Here is a 24,245-nt window from a genome sequence, read left to right as displayed (position 1 = left end):
TGTGAAGTCGCTTTCACTAGGTCTTCTTTTACATTCCACGGAAATTAAGGAAGCTATGACGTAATAAAACAGGTATTTATTTTATATATTTATATAGTATTTAGTTTTATTTTATTCATATATTATATATTTTTCAGAAAAAAACTAACTTTTACATTATATCATCTCCTTATCGTCGTGAGTTTTATTTTAAAAGGTGTCACTGGGAAAGTTACAGCAATTTTGCTGTGAAAAGATGCTCTTGGGATGCGTGCTCTTACTTTTACTTTCTAATGAACATTATTGTGTGGATTTTGTCAAAAACGTTTTCCTCTCCCGGTCAAAAACTTTTATTTGCTTGTCAACACTCTTCAACCTTTCCTACGCTGCACAAAAAACGACACAAACCTCGTCAAGGAGAACTTCTTCGCATCCAGCACATCAATCAAGCTGCTCTGGCGTCGTGCCATAGCCTTTCCAAGGAGGCGTGGCTACCGTAGCCATGCGGCGATCCATCAACCATTTGTGGCCGGCCGATGACCGCGGTAAGTTCTGCTCAATTCCGGGCGCCAGATGTCGTCCGTTGTAATCGTCGGTGTTGTGACACATCAATGCCTGTTGATTGCGTAATGTTGTAAGCTTCTAATCTGCTTTTCTTTTCTTCGCTGCCACCAGATTAATTGAGTAGATTTCCGATGTTTGTGGCGGCTGTTAACGCTTCCAAGTGCAATCCGTAATTCTATGTTCGCTCCGCTTTTCTTTCCTGTCGCGTGATAATCCTTCCAAACTGCTGGCTGGTGCCTTTTTCATTGCATTTGTTAGGTTTAGCTGAAGCTGAGCTGATATTGTTTTCCCTTTCAAATTCTTTCTAGTAGACCTTGATACCTCGCCGCTCCTCCTACTTGCTTAAAATGCAAACCTCTTGATCTCGCAAACTACGATAAGTGTCCACTTGACGTTTGACGGGGAAGAGTAGTAATTGTCCCAACGTGAATCAACTCTTTATACACTTTGAGCAGTTTCCTTGAACTTAGAGAAAAAAATTCTTACGGTGATCACTCTTCTCCTACTGTTCTCGTTTTAACACTACATAATAGAATCCACAGAGGAACACTCCCATCGTATTCTGGCTATTTCCAAAAAGGTAAAATAAATAAAAGTAGAGGACAAAATTAGAATGGATCGTTTCGCCTCTACCTAGACGATATTAAAGCAATATTAACATTAGCAATATCAAGCAATATTAAAAAGATTAGTTGTAAAGTAGTTGTGTGCACTATTTTGTGTAGCAACCAAAGTCTCAAGCATGATTTCTCAGAGACTTCGACGTTAATTTTTAGAAGAGTGCTCAATGGCTTACTAGGTCCACGAAAAAGGTGTCAGGAGAGTGGTAATAATATTACTTTTATTGAAAGTACAATGAGTACTACAGATGAATCGAAAGATTCGTCATTTTAGCTGTCAATCCTTGTCCTTTCACAGCGAATGGAATTGTTTTCTAAGGGGAAAGACATTATATTCTATTCTTATTCTTATTCTTATATTCTATTTTTTGGAGTCTCCACAAAACTTCAGAACTATGTATGACTTCCAACTTTCCTAAAAGTCGATTTCTTAATCTATCCCGGAACCGAGGATTGCTGAAGAGGTAGATATTATTATAATGAAGCACATAGAAGTAATATGACCAGAAAGAAAATTATTCGATACTAGAAATTCTTTTATTCTTGCGCTTTGCTTTAAAACGACAAGAAAAATAATGTTCTCGTTCTTGAATATTTCGGAAAGAGTAGCTATGAAAGCATAGAATGCTCAAATTCAACGTTTATTTCGGAAGGACAGCAGACAGAGGGAAAAATAAGGAACATTTTAAATCCACTGGTTCACCAAACCCCTTAGGAACGTGAGTAAACTTGAGTAAATAAATTAGTTTCATATTTTTAAATGCAAAATGACAGCTATCGGAATGCAAACCCTGAAGGGTTTTTAAACCACAAACCCTTTCGCCATCCGTATTTCATACCTGGCCTATCTGAAGGTCCAGTACCTCTTGAAAAATGCAGATCACTTAATCTTTGAATGCCCTCCCGCCGAGTTTTGCTGTTTCGCAGAGGTGAATCAGAAAGTGAGAGGAGTCTCAGTGATTAATTGTTTTCTTTGCTAAGTTTGAATTTTTGAGTCAGGAAGATTCATCCTTTCCGAACGTTGGAAAAGAACTAGAACACACACCGCTTTTGTAACAACTAGACAACGTCAGTGAATTCGACCCATCTGTAGGACTTCCTTAGAACAATTCTCCTAACCGAATTTCTGATCGTATTCAATACTTTTCGTGTACCGTAGTTTACCGTAATTACTTAGAAACTGCGATTGCTAAAGACCAAAATAATATACTAAATATTAGAATATTAAGAATAATTAAATATTAATAAGAATAATAAATATTAGAATTCATAACATATACTCCACATATTACCTGGTTTTTTGAAGGGTTCACTGCTCCATCATCCTTGATCTCCGGCTTAATGGCCATCCTCAAGTGTTTCGGAAACACTTGACCGCTGCGCGGCGTCCTTACTTTAGCGTTAAGGTTTCGTGAACGTAAACGACTTTGACTACGAGGAGGGGTCTAAGATTACACAGAGTTAGAGGCATTACCGTACGCCGTAAACAACTTACGGTAATGCCTCTAACTCTGTGTTTAAGCTTTTCATGAGCATAAACCTTAATCGAACCGTTGCCTGCCTCACTAACTGTTTTTCGTACCTATTTGACTTCGCCACTCTTTCATCGTGCCGCTGAAACGATGCGCTACTCGCGCCTTTTTTGCTCCGTTCACGAACGCGTACGAGTTGTCGGTCAGCAACTTTGATGAATGCGCGCAAATGTTTGGCTATGCTGAGGTTTTGAAAAAATCCGCAAAACAACGTCTGCGCACCACCAAAGGCGCGCCGCGCTCACCCGAACGCCGCTGATATCTAAAAACTACCGTAATCATGCGTATCGTGTTTTGTAAGACGTGCTTTCTGACGGTTTTTATATGTTTATTCTCTTCAATACGGTCCCGCTACAGTAGTGTTCGGTATGTTTTGCCTATATGAAATGAGGGAGTTTTCGGACTTGGAGTAGTCTGATCCTGTAAGGCCGCGGTTTTTCCTTAATGCTCGGACCTTATGACGCTTAGCAGTCAATGAGACATGAAAAGGTAGCCTATCTCGGATCAGTGCCATAGCGATGGAGCCAATGTTGCGGGAAAAGAACGATCTGGTTGCTTCCCACCGAAAAGCTGAACACATCATAGTTACAGGGATTTTTCGAGGATTACCTATTCTCGTTGTGGTAAATAGTAAGTAAACAAAGTATACAGAAAGCTATTTCCACAGTTTTTTTTTTCATTTCACCTGTACCAGCGTCATATCGATGGATCCAGCATTGTTGCCAAGATCTGAAGGGGTTTTTGAGCAGCAGGGATGTTTCTTCGGGACATTACTGCGCGAAATTGCCGTAAATTTTCGGAATTTTCCGTAATTCCATGAATATAACCCTCACCTAACTAACTAAAAGAAATTATTGTTGTCTTCTCACTCTTTTACAAAGAACACGCTCTGGATATTCTTGAACGGGATTGAGAAATTTTCAGGATAAAATTATTTTATGCCTTGCTTGGACAATTTACCAAAATGATGACCCGATGACAAACCAAACCATTCCAACCTTAATGGCGAGAGTCAAAATCAGTGAGAATCATGGAACCTATGGAAAAAGTCACTGTGATCCTTTTAAGGAGTAAATGCGTGTGTCGCACATCTTCATTATCCATGGTTTTTTTTTCGTCAGCTACTATTAGATAATGGACGTTAAGTGATGGTTCTACAAACAGAGAACATTCATATCATTAAAAACTAGTACAGTTCAGTTTCCCTGTTCTCAACTAATGTGATTTCAAACTGAAGCTATTTAGGTATCACTAAAAACCGATCTTATTACAACATTCTCTCCTCATCTTCTCTCTTCTCGTCCTCTTTTTGAAGTTTCTCCACCACAGCGATGTGTTGTAAAACGTGCAACGAACTCTTGACCTCGACAGTACGCCGTTTGTAAATGAATATCGATGATGTAGAGGTTTTTAGGGATAGGTTTATGGTCTTCCCCCGTTGAGTTCCGTATTGTCCTCGTGTCGTTTACGGCCGGTCATAAGTTATGCGCTTCGTTGGGCTCAGCTTGGCCGGGCCCGGCCCGGCCCGGACAACACAACCAGCAAAAGCGAGCTCTTTGTTCCACTAAGGCGCCCACTTACTCGGCTGAGAATTGGCCAGATGTGGAGTTCGGCTAGGTGCTTAGCAATTTTTTCTTTAACTTTCGAGGATAGGAGTACCATATTTAGCGCAATGATGGGCACTTGATAGCTGCTGCCCGTAACCTTTCCCCTGCGTTGCGTCGCATTTTCTGGGTTTGTTCTTCGTGCAATTACAAACTTTAATATTAGGAGGAAAAATTAAATTAATTCTACTTAATTCTAGTTGTCGTAACTTTGAACAGACACAGTTTTTCAGAAGAGAAGGCTTAAGTCAAGGTGGAAACATTTTCCTCGAGTCAAGAAAGTGCCAGGAAAATTAGTTGATTCAAAAGAGAAAATATACAGTTTTGATCAATACACAGTTTATTGATCGGATATCGTGGTAGGGGAATTTATCGTACAACTTTAATCCATCTAGTCCACCGTTCCCCATCAACAACGTATCATACGGGACTGAATCGTTGCGTTGCGCTGTGGTTACGAGATCTGCTCTCGGTAATAAATGGTTATCCAGCACAAGCGCCTTATTGAACCTTAAATTGACCGTGAGATTGCTGAAACCAAAGCTGGTGCCAAAGCGCATCAAGGAGAATTCACGCCACAATAAATTCCACAAATTCTATCAGCAAAGATTTGTGTATTTTAATTTTTGACGTTTTCCAGTTTAAAAAAACGTTACAGTACCATGAAACTCACTTTATATTTAAATTACTGGTTGAATTCTGCTCACTTAAGCTCTACTCCCGGAGGAGTACTGTAGTGTCTAGGGATACCCGGAAGAGATGAAGTAGAAATAAAATAGGATTTGACGGTCAGTGACATCCGTACGGTGGCTCCAGATCGCGGGAATTGGGCTCCTCTGCCACGAATCCAGATCCAAAGAAGTCGGGTTAGGTAGCTTAAAGACATTAGACTATTCTTCATTTCTTATCTTTTATGAACTTTTAGGAATATCTCAAGTCAGATCAGCATGATCTGTTTCTTGTTCCTACTACCTCGATCTCGTATATTCACTGTAATAACGTAATCCTTGTTCTGACCTGAACGCTAGTCTCACCCTCAATGTTTACCGAACAGCTGATCCATACGGATCCAATTAGGAGTACATAGCTGTACAATACCAGCTCTGATCGTCGTCATCACCCCCATATCCCATTAATGCATATTCTAACGTATAATTATTTTATTGCGCAAAAATTGGATGTTCTGCTTCTGTAAACTGAACGGTTGGATAGAATATCTTTAAAGGATCCATTTAAAAGCGTATCAAAAGCTTTGCTTACCTTAAACTTTTCTCCATACCTTACCGGAAATTTCGCTTTCTAAATACTAATAAAATAAATTCATAAAAAAATAATAAAATAATAAAAATAATAATAAACAAAAGATAAATAAAATAATAATAATGAAAATACTTTCTTATATATACCAAATGAAAACTTGTATGTAAAAATTTGTGAAAAGGATTTTTAGTTTGATCAATTTCTTTAGGTCTAAATTTTCTACCGCTTATCTTACTCCTACCAAACTACGAGAATTTTGAGTTTAGGATTGGTTATCCTGATATTCAGTTCAGGATTGTTCCCCGAGATTCCTTTTATAGTGTAGATTGTCATATATTGCTAAATGATTTGGATTTTTATTCGAAAATCCACGAAGAACTTAGCCCCGAGACAGAGACCGCGTTCCAAGAACTCATTCACACTTTACTTCTACCGTATAGAGAATTGCTTTCATTTATGGTTAATTATGGAATTTTAAGAACCTGAACTGCTATTTTTTTCTCGTGTGAATCGTTTTCAGCCGGTACCTAGCAGTTCAGGATGATGATCAGCGTAAGCGGATCTTCACTGCTCATCTCAGGTCATGTTATCTTTCATTCGCGTAATGTTGTCGCGTATGCTAGTCGTCGATAAGAAGAGCATTTCTCTTTGATCGCAAAGTCCAGCACGTCATTCGGATGATGTATCACCGGGAAAGTAGCTGAAGGACGATCCAGGAGCCCAGCAAAGTTTTATTGCATAACCTTGAGCATAATAACAATGACGAAATGAAGCAATGTTTACAGTTATAAGAAGATTTCGACGGGAACGTATTGATACGATTCTTTAACCATCAGAAACTAGCGGCGGGTCGGTCGGTCGGTCGACCAAAAGATCCGCTATGAATCCTTTTAGCAGCGATAAATTTGATGTACGCTAAGCGCAGCCCGGATGCGCTTAGCGCGCTTACGAGCAGCTCCTCTAAATTCCTCATATTCTCACTTTAATGTGGTTTTCTGTTAGCTTCGAGATTGCAAAGAGCTATTAGAAACATGATGAAGACCGGTTGTTCGTCGAAGAACTTCATGTCGTTTGTTCCATTTTCCACCATGGAAACTCACGATGCACTAGGATGTGGTTGAACTGAACGCATAACATTTCATGGCTGTTTTCCTAAATAAAAATTAAATTTCCCTTTTCTGGTTATTTCGTGTGTGCTTGATATTCCCGAATTACTTTCTACCGTGCGTCCCTGAATTCCTATGGGTCTGTTTTCGATCCTCTGAACTCTTCCTGCTCCTTTACGCTTCAACTTGAACCCATAAATCCTCTCTAAATCTCCTCTGCATTTCCCATACGTTTCCCATACATTTTCACTATTTTTTTTTGCATATTTACGAGTTTTATAAGTTAGAATACATCTGGAATTATATGTACGGTTATAAAATGGATAAAATAGATAAAAATTGTATTTTTATCCCATGCCTTTCACTTTTTTCTTATAGTACTCTTTTCTTTTTTCCGGATGAAACGCGCTCGCCTTGTCACCAACGTCGCTTTCGTTTTCGTTTTTTTTACCCAAAGATCTCAAAGATTTCTTATTTCAGAGTAACAAGACTGGAGAAATTAACGGACAACTCCGAACCTCCTAGAAGGGATTGCCAACATCTGAGGTTTTATGAACTTCTTTTTTTAAGCCTTCATTTAACGGACTAATTTAGCAACTCGACTAATGGCTGAACGCAGTTTTTCTTGGAGAACGTTCCACTTTCATATAAATAAGTATAGCATTTAGCAATTATTACAAACTAGGCACAGGTTGTTTTTATCTGATGGAAAAATACTGGTGGAATAAGGGTAATTGTTCTATGTGTCTCGTCATCGCTAGGATAATTGAATTTATTGAAATTTCTAAAGATTTCACCTTGCTTCTGTCCGTATATTCGTAGAAACGAATGTTCGTTGACGATCAATCTGATATTATTAAGAATTACTATGCTAGGTAGAAGGCGATTTTTTTTAACTGGTTTGAAATTTAGATCCGAGATCAGCTCATTGGTGTGCTCGCTAAATTTAACTCGCTGGTGGTGCAAGTCCCCTCTCATCCCCTGACCGCAACTGTGGCTCAAAAATACGATTTCCGCCTTCTTCAGCAATGATCGTCGAAACCTCGTGGAACGATCGTTGGCTGCAGCGCTTTTATCGCGGTTAATTGTGGGTTCGACGAGGTGACGAAATCGCGGCTGCTGATCGCTGAGCGATATAAAATCGCCCGGACGATAACATCTTTCTCCAAACGAAGGTCAGACGTTCACGTTTTGATTTCATGTCCGTTCCACACACAGATCATCAGCAGTGATATCGCAGCTATTCGATGAATCTTAGTTCCAAGTTGTGTTACCAAGAAGTTAAAACTACAGTAATCCGAAGAAGGCCATCCGTTGGCGGTTTCCCAGTTGTGTTCGCTGAGTGGTAGTGACTGTGAGGCTCGTTTTTCCGCGTCATTCAACTGCGCGACGACGATTTTTTAAAGGGCGGACAGTAATAGGCCCGCTATAGGCGACCGTCATTAGTTGGCATGCGATATGCCTGGGAACATACGGCGCAACCTGAACAGCAGACTTGAAGCCTGTCATCCAGCCGGTTGACTTCGTTGTAAGTTTCGTGGGGATCTGCTGCTACTCCCCTTTTGCATCTCATTTAACTTTCAGCATTTAAACGAAAAAAAAAAACTAAGCCAATACCCGGCCCAATAATTCAAAGCTTACTGTCACCTTACGGTTATCATCGTTGAGGAGAGGGACAAGCTTTTCCGGATCAGAATTAACACAATTATCAAGTTGTCAGTAATCAGGGATAGTTTAGAGTGGACTCGTTTATCGTTTAATCTTTAATTTGGATTATTTTACTTTATTGTTTTCGTTTTATTGTAAGAATAATTTTATTGTAATAGGAGCTAGACGATTTTTCTCCAACTGTAAACATAGAAAGCGGATACAGTAATTTCTCTTCCTCCTCGTACTCCCAAAATCATACTTAGACGATCCCGAAGACGTTGGTCGACCACAGCGACTTATATTTTAGGAGGATACGACTTTCCCTTATAGATATCACTGGATATTGGACATCGTCGCTCTATTTAGTTCGTACCTTTTCTTTTTTTCCTTGTGAAAGGGATCCCACACGAAACCTAAGCAGATGAAAGTGATTTTCTTACACTTATAAAAATTTTGCTCTACAATTTGCAATTGGAGCTGCAAACGACTATTTTATAATCCTTTAACCTTTGTTTGTTTGATTTTCGCTTTCTCGGACAGAAAAAAAATTAAGGATGTTATTTTGGTTGAAAATGTTGATTATATTCTCCTCGAAAGGACATCAGATCGTTCAAAACCAGAATGGGAAACCTTTCAGGGATTCTCGAGGTTCTGACTTATTTGAGTTTGGACTATCCCAAATTCGAATGGAGTTGGATGTTCTCGAAATTCCTTTCTCTTTTCTTTTTTTTCCTCGAAATTCGAAAGAAAGAGGCTGCCTTGTATGCATTAGAACTGCAAGGGTCCCATTAAATGTGACTTTTATATCGTTTGAATATCCTAATCAGCCGAAGCCTGGCAGTTCTTATCCCTGATACGGTTCGTGAGTACTAACGACATAGGTGTGAAGTCGATGGTTCCCAGCGATAAATCCTTGTCACCTAGAGAAGATGACCTTCGTTTCTAGTGGAGTGCGGCGCCTGATCACATTAGTCCACCTCTTGCTCATCTATTTAGGACGATTTGTTGTCGCACGTCGAAGCGACGACGACACCGATTTGCATAACAGTAGTGAGTCGTGTGCCTGAGCGAAGCGACAAATCCGTCGCGACGTCGTGGCGTGGCGGTTATCGGCGAACGGTCAAGATGGTATAAGCGCTCTATTCATAGAGTTCGTTGTACTCGTAGCGTAAACAGTCCGAGCGTGAAGGTTAGACGCGAATGATAGACGCCGTCGTCTGGCGTCCGTCCGTCTTTTGTTCTCCACTTTATTTGACACTTCAGTAGAGGTTTTCTAGATGGATTACGGTGTCTGGCAGTCAGCAGTGAATCGTAGGTTAATAGTCGCACATTTCATCCAGCGTTCTGTAACTGTCGACGAAAGATCACAGAAATCAGGCTAATTTTCCCGTTCTTATGAAGAAAGAAAGAAATGACTTCTCTGGAAGTGATTCCCAAGATCAGTAGAGTTTTAAAATATTACCCAGAACACGATGGTTTTTTTTTCAGAATTTTTTCGTGAAACAAAATTGCCTCTCAACAAATTTCCTTCACTAAATTAACATCAAATCTTAAACGATAAAATGATTCTCTAAAAGGTGATGGTTTTCAATTTTGATATTTTTCTTTCAGATGCACCCAAAAATGTTTAGGAACAGGTTCCTGAACAACTTATCTATTCCGTACTTATGATAGCGGCGATTATCCCCGTCCAACTTGTCATTAAACCTTATCGTGAGTTCGCATCACTCGCATGAATCAACACTTAGCAGTTTTCGCGTTGCTAAGATAAGGCGTCGAAACGTGACTGTGAGGTTTTTTTTTTTTAAGTGTTCCTAGCATTAAGACGGATTCTATTCGACAACCTAACGTATAGAGCGCACTTTTCCCGATTAATGATGATATGAAATTCCCTCATTTCCCCCCTCCCTCTCAACAGATTATTCTCCTTTCTAGCATTCTTTGGAAAAAACTCGTAGACGTGTGGAAACGAAGTTGATGACACTAGCAGCAGCATAATCGTTCTCGAATCCGGACGATTCATTCATTCATTCATTCATTCATTCATTCATTCATTCATGCAACACAGCTCATTTCGCCCGAGACCGCGTCAATCTGTCCACCGATCTACAAACGACGACGCTTCCGCGATGCTACTGCGATTCATGCGCGATTGTCGCTTCAGATAGCCCAAGGGCAGATAGCAGATGTTCTCGCCTGTTTTGTTCCGGTGTTCCAGGCAGGTTTTTAGCTCGCCTCCCTCCTAGTCAATATTTCCACGATAGAAAGTTTTTTCTCAGCTATAAATTTAATTCTACATCACTACCTATTTAATTTACTTCTGCAATTAAGTTTTTATTTTATTCCTTGCTCGTCATCGGATACTATATTTTTGCTGTAGAAATGCATATATTTCCTTTCACTTTTTTTGAACATTCGGAATATGTCCTTGGTCAAAAAAGCGGTTCTTTCTAGGGAAAAACGATTTTGAAACCATCATCAACTTTAACTTCACACTTCAACTTTCTGGTCTGTATTCCTCATTCAGAATATAAATAAATATCTACTTCCACAAAAGTGTGGAAATATCTTGCACTCTCCTACAACCACTTCATGGTTCGAGGTGACATTCACAATTTTTTCGAACATTTCAACAGCCTAAAACAATGCTAATTGACCTTTACACGCGCAAAACTACGGTAACGATCTCACATTTAGTCGCTCACTTCGTTCATGGTTTGATTTATCGCCTTGTCGAGCGTATCCATCACTGTGGAACCCTAAAGATCAGAAAAGTGTTCTCGCAAACGTATGCGAACGAAAAAATCTTCCTCGGCTATCTTTTTTTCCATTTTCTGATAAAGATCAAGCTATCGGTCCGCTATGTGGCCTTCCAGGGTATTTCATGGATGAGATACGTTTTCTCAAGGATTTCATCGAACTTCCGCTTTCCTCGTCCATAAGAAACTGTTTCCAGTTACGTCCAAGTGCATTCCGCCTGCGCTACGGCTCTTTCTCACGCAAGCGATTACGGGAACTATTGTGACCGTTTACCGCACTCACCTCCGGTCACAATACCACCGCATCAAGGAAGGATTTTGTGCGCCGGAGTTGCTCAGCTCTTCGGACAGAGGTCGCCGTTTCCTCTTACTTCACCGCCTCGTCTCCATTCCTTGTTTTTTTCCCCTGTGTGATCGGACCAGATGCTAAGTGTCCAGTGGCGGCAGTTCACACCGGATACAGAACGGGAAACAATGATTTTCGCAGAGTTATGAGAAGAAGAGGCCAGGTTCCTCCAGTGGATGTTTTCGACCCATCAGGACTGTTCTGTTTTTGGATTTGACTTTATTATGGAGCTAATGTTCGAATGTTTTGCAGCTTAAAATCTTTCTCTTTCGAAAACTCTGGAATATATCGTTTTCACTACGCCCTAGGCAAAATAATACCTTTCAGGTCACATAGTTCACAGAAGTATCCGCTTATTACTACATTTAGAACTAAATTTAAATGATAATTTTAAAAAATTAAACTAACTAACTAAATTAAACTAAAAATTTAACTAAGTTAACTAAATTGAAGCAAATTTTAGTGGTAATTTTCTGTTTGTTGATCCTAGAATATTTACTTACTTCCTTTCTATGAACTTTCCTTCCTGTATGTTTTGATAATCCGGATGGAATAGCACTCTGTTACAGTATGCGATTGCAAACCAGCATTAGCTGCGGGCACAGATCTCACTTGGAAATCTTCAAATATGTCTCAAATAATGAAAATTTTGAAAGATCGAAAAATATTTGGTGCCAGTTAAATATATGTATATCTGAGCTTATTTAAGCGGAAACACAAATAAGTGTTGTAAATTAATTTTTATTTCTCAACTACTAAAGCTGGAGTGGTACCAGCGTAGAGATTAAAAGGATTTGAATCATTGGAACCAGGAACCATGAGGATAATAATTAAAATGACCGTTGTTTAGAGGACGATCTCTTCGGCATCCATTTTTTCACATTAATAACTTAAAATAAGTCACTATAGCACAAATACACCTTTAAATCTTTAACATTTTAATCGTTTAAACAAAATTTTGAGTTTAGCGTTTTTTTTTATTTTTTAAAAAATACCTTAAATGATGTGCTTGACGCACAGTATTCTATCATTCTGAAGAGTGACTTTAAATGTTTTTCTTCACGTTCATGTTTCGTGTTTTCTTTTTGTCTTCAGTTTTTTTTCCAGAAATAGACGTTCACGTTTGTACCACAAGTGTTTCAAATGACTTCTGCCAGATTACCACAACATTTTTCAAGAAAAATTATCTCATAAATTTCTAGAATGTTCGAACTTCCCTTTTTCCTACTCAGACTGATTACCATGTAAAGGTTGTTATCCTAGGTGCGTTTTCTCCCGTTGATTACCGGTTAAGCACAGCAACAGACAACCGTATTCCGGTTTTTTTTTTGCCATCGACCGCACCTTTTCACATTCTCCAGCAGCGGATTTTTGAAGCAGACAACAGATCATTCGGTTGTGGCCCATGTTTAGGTCGATGACCTCTTAAAACTGCCGGTTACCTCCAACTGAACACTCGAATTGAGGTTTATTCGTTAGACTGGAAAATAAACTCCGCCTCTTCGGTGGGTGTAGAATGCCTGAAACGGCCGTAAAGAGGCGAGAAATGACTCATGGAAGATGCACGCCATGCGGATGCCGACGCCCGTTGCAGAGGCGGAGATCGTTAGAAATAGCGGACAGCCGGCCATGTTAATTGTTTTCAAACCGCGCAAGGTCGTTCTTGGTTCCCTCTTCCCAACCCAACCCCCTTTTCTCTGTTCATCCGTCCGATCACGCCCTACGCTCTCACGCATGCTTACGGACACACTCTCTTTGTTTCTCCGTCCGTTACGAAGTTAATTCCAGTAAAATCACTCCCTCTCTTCACTAATTCGCAAATAAGGAATTACTAGTAGCCTTTATTAACCTTAGAAACTATCCATTAAGATATTTACAGATCTTCTGGGTGTATGATATCCTTAAACGACAAACTTGATCACTTCGCTCCTGAATCTTTGGACGAAATACACCCTTTTTTCCTCAATAAATGCTCCGTAAGGTTTCTGCCTTGCGCTGATTCCTGTCACCATCGTTTTCGATCCTCTTTTCGTCCAAATCTGCTTTGCACTTATCAAATAAATTGTATCCAAGGTGTCTTTTTCTAATTCTTTTCTTGAAAAAATCTCTTTCTAGCTATTCTTAGGAAATTAGTAGAATTCGTTGTTCATTTTGTGCAACCTGAACAGATTATTTTTTGTTTAAAATTCAAAAATAACATTGAAATCGATCTCGGTCTGCAATGTTACTCCTCTTTTTTTTTATTCTCATCAGATTTCAATATTCAAATTACAAAATGGATTCTATGGGAACTTTTGTCAGAAACTATTCCTGGGATTTTCCTCGTGCCTCCTCTTCTTTTTCTTCCTTTTTCGTGCCTTTAACTACTTTTTTTCTTCCGTGACTTCGATGGTGGTGTTCCTTGAAGCTGCCCAGAGACTTCGTATTCTCTCGAGATCTTCCGTTTTTATTGGTTTATAATCAAATACGTCGCTCTGCGTAAACTTTTCTGGAATTGTAAATGTTGGGCGCATAGGAAGTAATCTTTGAGATGATCGTCCATATAATCACTGCATCTTCAGCTCCAACAACGAAGCCAAGCACCTTTTTTTGGAGGGCTACTGGAAAGCTGAGATCTTTTGTACCGTGCCAGAAGTACCGTTGACAATTCTGGTGATATTAAAACACTGTCGTTTATTTTCTCATGAAATCTACCAGCAATCTTTTGCGTCACCACTTTTTTGAAGAGAATAAGTCGAAATAACTACGACGGCTTTTATCTTTATATCTTTTGGATCATTTACAGATTCGTTTTTACTGAAGGAGGAGTGCAAACTCAACGACTTGTGAGCATTTGTTGCATTCTTGATCGCTTCTGTCGGAAACTCAGGAAAAAAAAAGAAAAGGGAATCCAGAAAAACTAAACCTCGAAAGTAAAGTATTTCAGAAGTCAGGTCGCTTCTGTTAATCGTGAAGACTCGATTCTTAATAGACCCCGTCAAGGTATTTAGCCTGTGCCTTAAACCAGTTGTCCACTTACAAGTCAGCTCGCCACTTTCTCGCCCCACGCGTTCTCCTCTTGAAAACTCGCTTACTAGCAGGCTATAGCGATCGCCTGTTTGGTCCCGGCTGTCCGTCCGGGATGTCAGCGGCTGGAGGTCGTCGTCGTCGCCGCTGTCTGTAAGCTTCTGGTCCGCATGCTAAGACACTCGAGCGCGGATGTTGTGAGGTTGCGCGCTAATTGCCCATTCGCGCAGTCGACGTATCCGTAAGCTACGCGACTCTTGCTTAGTGACTTACACGACCGCCGCCTTCTCCTCCTCCTCCTCCTCCTCCTTTATCCTCAACTGTGACTGTGAGATGAACACCAGCTTCTTCTCGTTCACTTTCGAACACGCGCGCACGCGGATCACCGTTCGCGTCCCGATCCCCGACTTTCTTACCTTCATTCTTCTTCAACAACATTCTAAGTGGAGTGGTGAGTTCCAAGGAGACCTCTCTCTCTCCTTAGATCTTTTTCTACTGATATAATGGTTCAACCAGGAACTTGTCCCGGTGCCTTAATGGCCTTCCGAGTTTCAGTACGAGTTTTATGGATTAAAAGGGTATTTGCAGTGCGTTTCAATCCGTTAGTCGGTCACATTAGCGTCGCGTTCGACTCATTTCTTTACATTTGAGATGTTTTGCGAATGTGAATTCATTCAGAACTTTGACCATGTGCTTAGAGTGGTTGTTCCATCTTCGTAATTACACGGATCCTCCAGCCTTAGGTGCACACTGGGCGGCTTGGAGCCAGCTTTATTTGTCCCTTAATCCTTAATTTGATCTCTCAATTGGAATTCCTCCTTCTTTATTTTCTCAATAATAACAATAGTAGTTTTTTCCAATAAACAATATTTTTCCAATAAAAAATTTTCAGCAACTATTTTTTAGCTTTTACATTCAATTTCCATAAATTTCACCATTCACCTGCTATTTTTTGCAATATCTCCGAGCACGTTTTAAAATCTCCTGAATGATAACAAAAAATTTTATATTAACTCTGAAAATCGATTTGAATTCCACACTTTTTTGTTTCTGTCCCACGTTTTGCTCTACCTCGGGCAGATTTTTTTTCGCCAATATCAAAAAAATTGTAACGTGGCGAAATAGTATGCTGTAGATCTTATACATATGTGAATGTTTTCCATTATTTCCGTAAATTCGATTATCCGGAACTTTATTCTCCTAGCAAACATCTACGAGTAATCTTATTTCTTTTTTTCTCTCATTCTAAGCATTATAGATCCATAGTTAGTAAAGTTTTAAGAAGTTTTGATTCGAACAACCATCCACTTTCTATTTCTTTCGGTCATGAAAAATTTTATTCTCTTTGAATACAAATGTGATCGTTCTTTTTATTATTTCGCTACCGGTTTATAAGAACTTTAGGGAATCATTTAAGTAATGATCGGTTACGTATTTACTTAAGAGCCTTTTTCTACTCGGAAAAAAATCTTATATACGAAATTATTACCTTTTTTTACTAAGTAAATAACTAGTTTCTCAACATTCCTGGTTCTACGCATGTAAACAGATCATTTCTTACTTACTAAATTATTACCTTTCTTCAATCAGTAACAAAGTAACCAATTATCTTCACAACTTGAGAAAAGACTACCTAGATTTTTGACAAACCGGTAGTGAAAAAATGAAAAGAACAGTTGCATTGCAATAAAAAAATAAATAAAATTTATCTCATTCCAGAAATGGAGCGGTCATGTATCTGATGTACAAAGGGTGCCTTTAAAAAAAAGTAAAAGTATGCGAGTTCTGGTCAGTTCAACAATATCAGTTTTTATAAAACTATCAAATATCACATTCTTTTTGTTGATTTATTACCGTAATCAAGTCTGTGCTGAGTAGAAGAAAACATTTTTATTCGATTTCTCCCAATAATTTTCTTGCTACTGTTTTACCGCAGCTTCTACAAGTCACAAACTTTCTAAAAAATATGGTCATAATCCAATCAAAAATATCCAAAGGACAAACTTGAGCGGACGCGTTCACAACTTTTGCCAGCGACACACACGGAAATTGAGTTTTTTTTCCTGATTTTTCCCACTGGGTCTACAAATTGAATCCTAGTAACAACAACAACTTCTAATATAGTAAAATAAAAATGTCTCTTTATATCAAGAAACAAAAAAGAAACGAATTGAAATTTTTAATTTCAAATTGATGTTTTTATTCAGAAATGCTACAGGAAATGATCCTATACAGCCGAAAAAAATTCCGATCTACTTTGTACGTAATCATTTTTCCTATATTATACGATAAATCAAAATTTGACAAATTTGATAATAAAATTACAAAATTGAATCGAACAATGAACCATTTGATAAAAAAGTTTGATAATTTGACTGACCTTAATTGTATTAGACGTTATTATTCTCCAAATTACAACAATTACTTATCTAAATTGTAAACTAAATCTAAAACTAATCTGAATTCTAAACGATCGCTTCAGCAAACATTTGAAAGAAAAATTTCGCTGCTCGACGTTTCTATAATTTTCTTTGTAGTTCTCGGAAAATTCTAAGTCATCCATCTATGTGTCCTTGCTAAAGAAAAGCATACTTACTACTATTTCAATTTGAAGACAACTTTCTTTCCAAAAAACGTGCTGTTCTTCCTGAATAACTAATTACTTAATTAATAGATCTACTAGTTTTGAATTGTAGACAAGGCGCAATAATGAGCTTTTTTTAAAACTTCTTTTTGGAATATTATTTTTTGTGGTTGAAATTGAAAGGAAAAATAAACGTTGCCTATACGGATTAATAATTGAAGATTTCCAAAAAGCATTTGAGCAGGAAAGCGGGTCAATAACGGAAGAATTCTTCCTTTTCTCGAATTTCCTCCTCTCGATCTTCCCGATTTCTGCAATAACCGTGTAGTGCTTTTTTTCCTTCCAGTTTATCGCGGATCTCGTCCATCGCACCAATAATAATGATAAACTGTCAAGATCTGTCCGTTTTGAGTAATCGATCATCGCGCATTTTACGAATTTCTCTAAAATGTACCGTTTCGTGCTACGCGTTAGATCCACCTCTTTTTTTCGGTTGTTGCTGATGCGGACGGTTCCGGAATTCCGTGCGGCGCACTTTTATCGCAATCGCGAATCACGTACTACGTAGCGTCCTCTCTAGTCGAGGTATCTGTTCCAGATCTTCTCACAATCGCGTACATCCGCTCATCGCTCCTCTTTACAGTAGTTTCTCAACAAATTAACGTCAAAACCTTGTGCTTTTTTTTTTCGTGCTTCGCAAAAATCTTTGGAATTTTGCGATTGGTGACCTTTTGTGTTCTCTTTTTCCAAGAATCTCGCTCGATCGCTAGGAACGTAGTTTGACTTCCTCACCTGGCCTTACTGTAGTTTTCATATCCCACTTAGAAGGGGTTCTTACATCGGCATCGAACACACTCCGATCCGTCGTCGTCGTCTTAGTGAAGTTGACGCTGGTTTCCGTACTCGTTACCAGTTCCCAACAAACAAGTTCATCACGAAGAACTATCGTCGCCCACATCTCGCCCTCGGTTTAGCGGCACTGATTATAGTTCTTCCACGGTTCATTCCGTCAAGTAGCTGTAGCTTCCGAATTGCGTATTCGTCACCTAACCGGGAATATCGTCAATGTGTCTGTTGTTTTCACACTTCACATTTGCGTAGTTTTCAAAATAAGCGGTTCTTTTTGCGATAATTTTCCCCGAGGGTGGTAGAATCCTTCCTAGTAGTGTCGTTAATCTTTATTTTACCCAAACATCCCAACATGAACGCTCAGAATTGAGGTTGAAATTGAAAGAAACTGCTGAAAATTAGAAAAATTAGAGCAGCGGACAACAGGTTTTCTGGAAAATACCGAAATATTCAACACGGTTTATCCATGATATCCATTAACTAAGGTGGAAAATCCAACAATATGCGAGGAGTATGTTAACTTGACATCAACGTTTTTCACTTCCCGTTGCATTTTTCTCTTTTTTTTTGCATCTTATTAATTTTTTTGCGCATCCACTTATCCTGTACTCTGTTTTCACTTCTTGACAGTGAAACCTAGAATACACTGGTAGAAATTGTGAGGAGTTCATTTTTTTTGACGATTTCGTCACGGATACCGAGTATGCTTCGAGAATTTCGTGAACACTGCTTCAAAAAACAACGTAATCGCTCTATCAGTATCGATCGTTCCAGCGTTAACGTCTTAACGTCACTAACAACTGCATTAAACTTCCACAACCTCATCCTTCCTCATCCTCTTGACATTCGTCGTCGTGACACGTCTGCAAACCTAATCAACACATCGCCGACGACGACGAGACTGGTGACAAACTGGACGATCGACACCTCAAACACTCTTCTCGCACATCTTTAATGTCCTTTCCCGACAACGTTGCTTCCGTCTCATCCGGCAGCCTCTTGTAGTTTTTCTCTTCGCTTATCGCGCGCGACAATCGCCGCTCCACAGGCCCTTTCCCAGCCAATCGCGATGATTTCGATTCACCTTCAAGCCCATAATTTGCAAGAATTTTGCTGACTTGATTTCTGCTGTTTGAAAAAAAAATCTGAAACCTTCAACATGGTGATTTAAGTTTAAAATACTGTTACATTATATTTTTTGAAGCAAAATCTACTAATGCAGGGTGTAACGAAAGAAGATCACGTCAAATTATTCTGCATTCTCTTCGTTTTCTTAATCTATGCAGTTTTTCCTTCATCGAAACAACAAGTACCGATAAGAACTCTCGTTCAACTAATAACTTCCGAGCAGAAAAATAAATAGCAAACAAATTCAATCAAGTATCTCCACCACAGAAAATGTTTTCCGGTCAAAGTCTCATTTTAACGCAAACCTCAAACCTCTGAGAAACTTTAACCTATGAAAAGTCGCGATATATAGTGGCAAGTTTATTTCGGAATTAGTTCTTTAAAAAGTTTTTTTCTTCTGCGTGGGAAAATAAAGCAAAATAACGAAATAAAAATAAATAATAATAATAAATATTGGTTTTATTACCATTGTGCGGTAGTGTTCCTCTACCTATGTATAGCAAAAGAAACCATTATGGAAAATTAGGTGGTATTTCGAGGAATTTGGATTTTGGGACAATCAATTAAGTTTTGACCTCAAATTTAAATTCAGGTGCTACGTGCCATTGGATTTTTTCGAAGAATTTAAAAAAAGAGAGAATCGTCCTTCAAATAATCCTCTTTTTTTGTTCAAAGATCAGAACTGAAGGAAACTGAAAATGAACGTTTCAGGTCATACTGTTCCCACTATGAATTTCGAATGATCTTCACAAAAATTTGAAAAGTACATGGACGAAAAATTCGATTGTTTTCCTATCATTCGATTAATTTAATTACTAATCGGTCATTTTTATGAACGTTAGAATACATTGGAAGCACGATAAAAAATACAATTCTTTTGTCCAATTGAATAAAAAAATGTTTAAGTATACTTTTATTCTCAGTGAATGGTACAATAACCGTCGCTCACAGTAATTTTACACCACTTTATGCGCAAACTTTCATTCCTAGATTCCTAAGATGTGGATGATTTTTGACTTCAAAAATTCAAAAAAAAAATGAAATCATTATCCGTGAAAGTTAGCATTTTTCTCACACCTCTCATGGATTGGGTCTCTTTTCTTTGTTTTGGTTGATGGATTTAATGTTTGAATTTGAAGTGCATGATAGGGCATTGCCGGGCACTGCCGAAGTTTTCATTCATCAACTTTCTCGGCCCATTCCTGCTAAACAGCAGCAGTTCATACCCGAAGTTCTTCCGATCACTTAACCGTCCTTTCTTGATTGGGTTCTCTCCTGCTCTTATTCTCATTCCCACCCTCCTAATACGATTTGACGGTTAATTTCAGCACCTGGAATGGTGGTGGTGGTGGTGGTGGAGATTTTCTAATTTTCTGACTTGTCTCACTTCTCCCACTCATATTATAGGTTTTGCTGTGAAACTAGTTTTCAGTTTGCAGCGGACACCATTGAAACAATTTTTTTCTTGGAACGAGCCCACACTTAGTCGCTTGAACTCTAAAAATTTAAAAGAGAATTTAAAACTTGTAATAAGTTGTTGGAAAAGTCATTAAAGAATAAAAATTTAGTGGATCCAATCTTTGTGCTTAGTCATTCGAGTGTTTCTGATCCAAACGAGTCTCTCACTCGCTATTTAAGCTACTTATCATTTTTTCCATAAACTCAATCTCCTTCTGTTTTCCCGAATGTGTGTTTTTGCCATTTCTTTGTCTATCTAACCAGTATTTCCAAGATACTCAGAGGAATTAAAGAAAAATTTAGAAAATAATACTTTATATAATAATAACAACATAATAATATAATAATTAATAATAATAATATTTCCAAAGAAATTAGGTCGATAACATATGTATCTCTTCCGTTTCGTTCCCATCGTTATTTTTGGAAACGAAATAAAATCCTTTCCTTCCAGTGAATGATAATGAAAGGAAACAAAATCAGCTGGATACGGTAGAATTTCGTAACCTGTGGTGTTACAATTTTTATCTGTTCACTAACGGTTGCCATTTTGCTACGCCTGAGGCGAGGATCATTGATTTTCAAGGATTTCTCAACATAAACAGTTTGGAGTCCTTCAATTTGTTCCAAATTCCGCGAGAATAATGAGTGTGACATGTGAGTGTGAGGTTTTTGTTCGATTCCTTAGGGCAGAAGAAAAAATAAGCTCCTCTCTTCAACGATCTGAGTTTTTTTTAATATTTCCACTTCTTTTCCACTTTGATACAGACAAATTACTTAAGTAACCGCTTCGTTCAAAAGTACGGTACTTAATGGATGACAAAGAAGTAGAAAAAGACAACCGACATATCTACGGGACACCTTATAACGAATCGGAATGCTTTCACGGTACAACCGCAGGTACCAATGTGAATTTATGCGATTGTGAGCGTATCGTGGACCCGCGGATACAGCACCTTAAAGAGACCCGCAATCGTCGTCGCCGTCGGTGCTGTGCGTTGCGTTTGAAGCCGTGACGGTGCCGGCGCCGGTGTAGCCTCCTCCGGTGTCACCACTACCGACACTTACGCCTACTATGACAATGTGTGTGTCCCGTTTATGCAAGCGTACAGCCTCATTGGTATTCCCGTAACGCCGCTTATGCATATTTCGCTTCGAACACTTCTGATCGCTACGATGATTTCAGGATGACTTTACAACTCGACCTTATCAAATTGAATAATTTGTAGTAGTTTGCTGTTTGATCGCAGATGGTGATTTTCCGGATTGATTGGCCTCCTGAATTGGTAACTGTGTCGCTGAGAGAAATATTTTTTCAATTTTCAACCCATATAACAGATATATATTTATATCCAATATTATTTGTACTATTTATTTTATTTTTTAAATTTATTTTGTATTATTGTTTTTATTTATTATTATTTATTCTTATTTATTTATATTTAAAGGTCTTTTTATCCAAACTGCTAGACCAGAAAATCCAAAGCATTTCTCCTTCATAATTCTCCATAGATACCCTGCACAAATTGTTGGAAGAAGTCAAAAAAGAGATACTGCCATTTCCTTTTCTCTTTCTCTTTTCGTTGGGGCTATCCACTTTTTTTAGTAGATATAAGACCTTCTAATTGGTGCCATTATATTTGACACTCACCGTGGACCTCTGGTAATCACTTGTTCCACTTTCAACCCGCATATCCATATCGTCTGTATTTGCTCGGATTTCATCCTCTCTTCGATTTCATCCAAAAATTTTTAATATGGACAAGAAAAAAGTATTTCGCCTTCTCTTCGGAACATATTAGAGGAGCTGATTAGCTCAGAATTTGCTTCATAATCATACTTATTACTTTCGTAATTGCAGGTATGTTATGCGGTAATCAAATAATAATAATAATAATAAAAAGTAATGTAAGTGATTGTGTACAATTTTAGAAAAATGTGATTTGCAATAATAATGTAATTTTCTGCATCTCTTCGCCAAAACTTCCTAAAAAGATAGATCAATGCCCTGAGCATTTTATCTTTTATTTCCAACAGATAAATATTTAATACAAAATTTAATAAAATTTAAGTTTTTCTTTATTTAAGTCTATCATTTTTTATTCATTTTTTCTGTGCTGTAGATCTAAATTTTGTGCCCACTACTCCTCTGCAAAACTTATCAATCTTCTCCTCCACTGCTTACTGCTTCGAGAGTGTCCCACAGAAACGTTTCGTATCCACTTCGACTTCCGGGAAACAATAACTTTTCCCGAGTTCTCGAAATGTTCTTTAAAAGAGTAGGTCCTCCTTTTTTTCGAGGCCTCCCTCTGGTGGTCAAATATTCCAAGTGAAGGCAAATTGCTGCCATCATCTCATCCCGCTGAATCTGCACCCACACCCATCACGTGGTGCTACGATGTTACTTCTTTTCTACTTCTTCGTAGTTTTATCTATGCGTAGGTGGTCCTTACCTTACACTTTTTTTCCGGTTTTTCTTCCCACTTCGGTCTTATCTTGTCCACATTCGGGAAGACATTATATAACCACGTCATTCCTCTTTAACTGCAGCTTCCTACCTTGTCACTTCATCAAACCTGCTTGTTATTTCTTACTCAGACCTCAGTCCTAAGTACAGCTTAGCGCCTATACCCTTTGTAACAAAGCACAGCGTATTTTCCCTGAAAAAAAGTCTACAGTGCACCAATTAATTATATGGGCCATATAGTGGAGCTTTGGAAAAATCCCCAATCAAAATCAGCTGCTATTTATCCAATGATTTTCTCTCTGATGCATGTACCGGAACTCCGTTCTGTCGTCTGGCGGAAATCGATACATTAGATCAGCGCATGTGTGTGGAGAAGAAGAAATGTTTTCGCTCCTTATCAGGGTCGCTGCTGTCGTCCCCGTCAGCCCGCCCCGACCGAGACCCGTTTCTCACCCCCCTTCCTCTTCTAGCCAGCCTGTAAGGCATCATTAGCATTTGACTGGCGTTAACGATAAAATAATGGATTTCTTAGTAATTCTAACAGTTATCGCAAAGATTACGCCTATAGCGCGACATTCTCCTCTCGTAACAACTTCTGCGAGAGTTTGCTCTCGACTGGGCGGAGTCGGTGCTATTTTATTCGAACAGGGAGGACAAAGAGGACACGAGGCGAATGTAGCGGTCATTTCTACTTTGCCGGAAACCGCGTGCAAACATTACGTCACATAAACATTCACGAGCGCATCAGCGCTCTCTTCATCGTTCACACTATCGCATGTCGCTGTCGCTTTGTGCTTAAGAAATCCTCTTTGCTCCTCTTCCATACTCGACGCGAACAACCTATGAAATTAAGTAAATTGAGAATGAATTGCTCCCGTTCACATACACAACCAGTCCGCTCAAAGTACGGGATTCCAAAATACGCTTTACACAGCAGCGGACACACGTTTCCTACGTTCCCTCCCGGTCGATTTTGCCCTTCTAATTGAATTGTATTTCGACAGAACATTTCAGCATGTTGACTAAATTATTACAGCCGCTACTCTTTGTTATGTCAACAATACATCAGAATATAATAGAGTTTTTTTTTGTTTTTTTTTTTCGCGAGCTGCTAACTGCGTACAAAATTCGCTTGCTATATTTGGTTGATGCGTCCAAAAGACTATTGGGGTTCTATTTTTCTTTCCTCACCTCAAGAAGCATCTCTTTTTTTTTACAAAGTTTTTACTTCTTTTTTTTTAAATTTGCAATTATTTTTTCATGATTGGGTGGAAGTGCATTCTTCTTCTTCTTCTTCTTCCTTCCTTCCTTCCTTCTCTTGAAAGTCATCTTT

The 24,245-nt window shown here is 38.7% G+C and overlaps 1 protein-coding gene across 2 annotated transcripts; it reads right to left on the bottom strand.

The window, feature by feature from the left end:
* Positions 1 to 420: 420 nt before the first annotated feature.
* On the bottom strand, positions 421 to 14,864 carry RB195_000084 (uncharacterized protein; the record flags this gene model as incomplete). 2 transcript variants are annotated; one of them, XM_064196225.1, is made up of 3 exons in its annotated part: positions 421 to 594; positions 2,456 to 2,608; positions 14,700 to 14,864. In XM_064196225.1, 3 exons carry the CDS (start codon positions 14,862 to 14,864, stop codon positions 421 to 423), a joined length of 492 nt encoding a protein of 163 aa, XP_064052106.1. The 2 variants fall into 2 exon arrangements, with proteins under 2 accessions (XP_064052106.1, XP_064052107.1); XM_064196226.1 differs by lacking the exons at positions 421 to 594; positions 2,456 to 2,608 and adding an exon at positions 14,502 to 14,636.
* Positions 14,865 to 24,245: the final 9,381 nt, after the last annotated feature.

Source organism: Necator americanus, chromosome IV (genome assembly GCF_031761385.1).
Source record: "Necator americanus strain Aroian chromosome IV, whole genome shotgun sequence".
Classification (NCBI taxonomy): domain Eukaryota; kingdom Metazoa; phylum Nematoda; class Chromadorea; order Rhabditida; family Ancylostomatidae; genus Necator; species Necator americanus.
The sequence above is the reverse complement of the archived record's forward strand: the minus strand, read 5'-3'. Positions and strand labels throughout refer to the sequence as shown.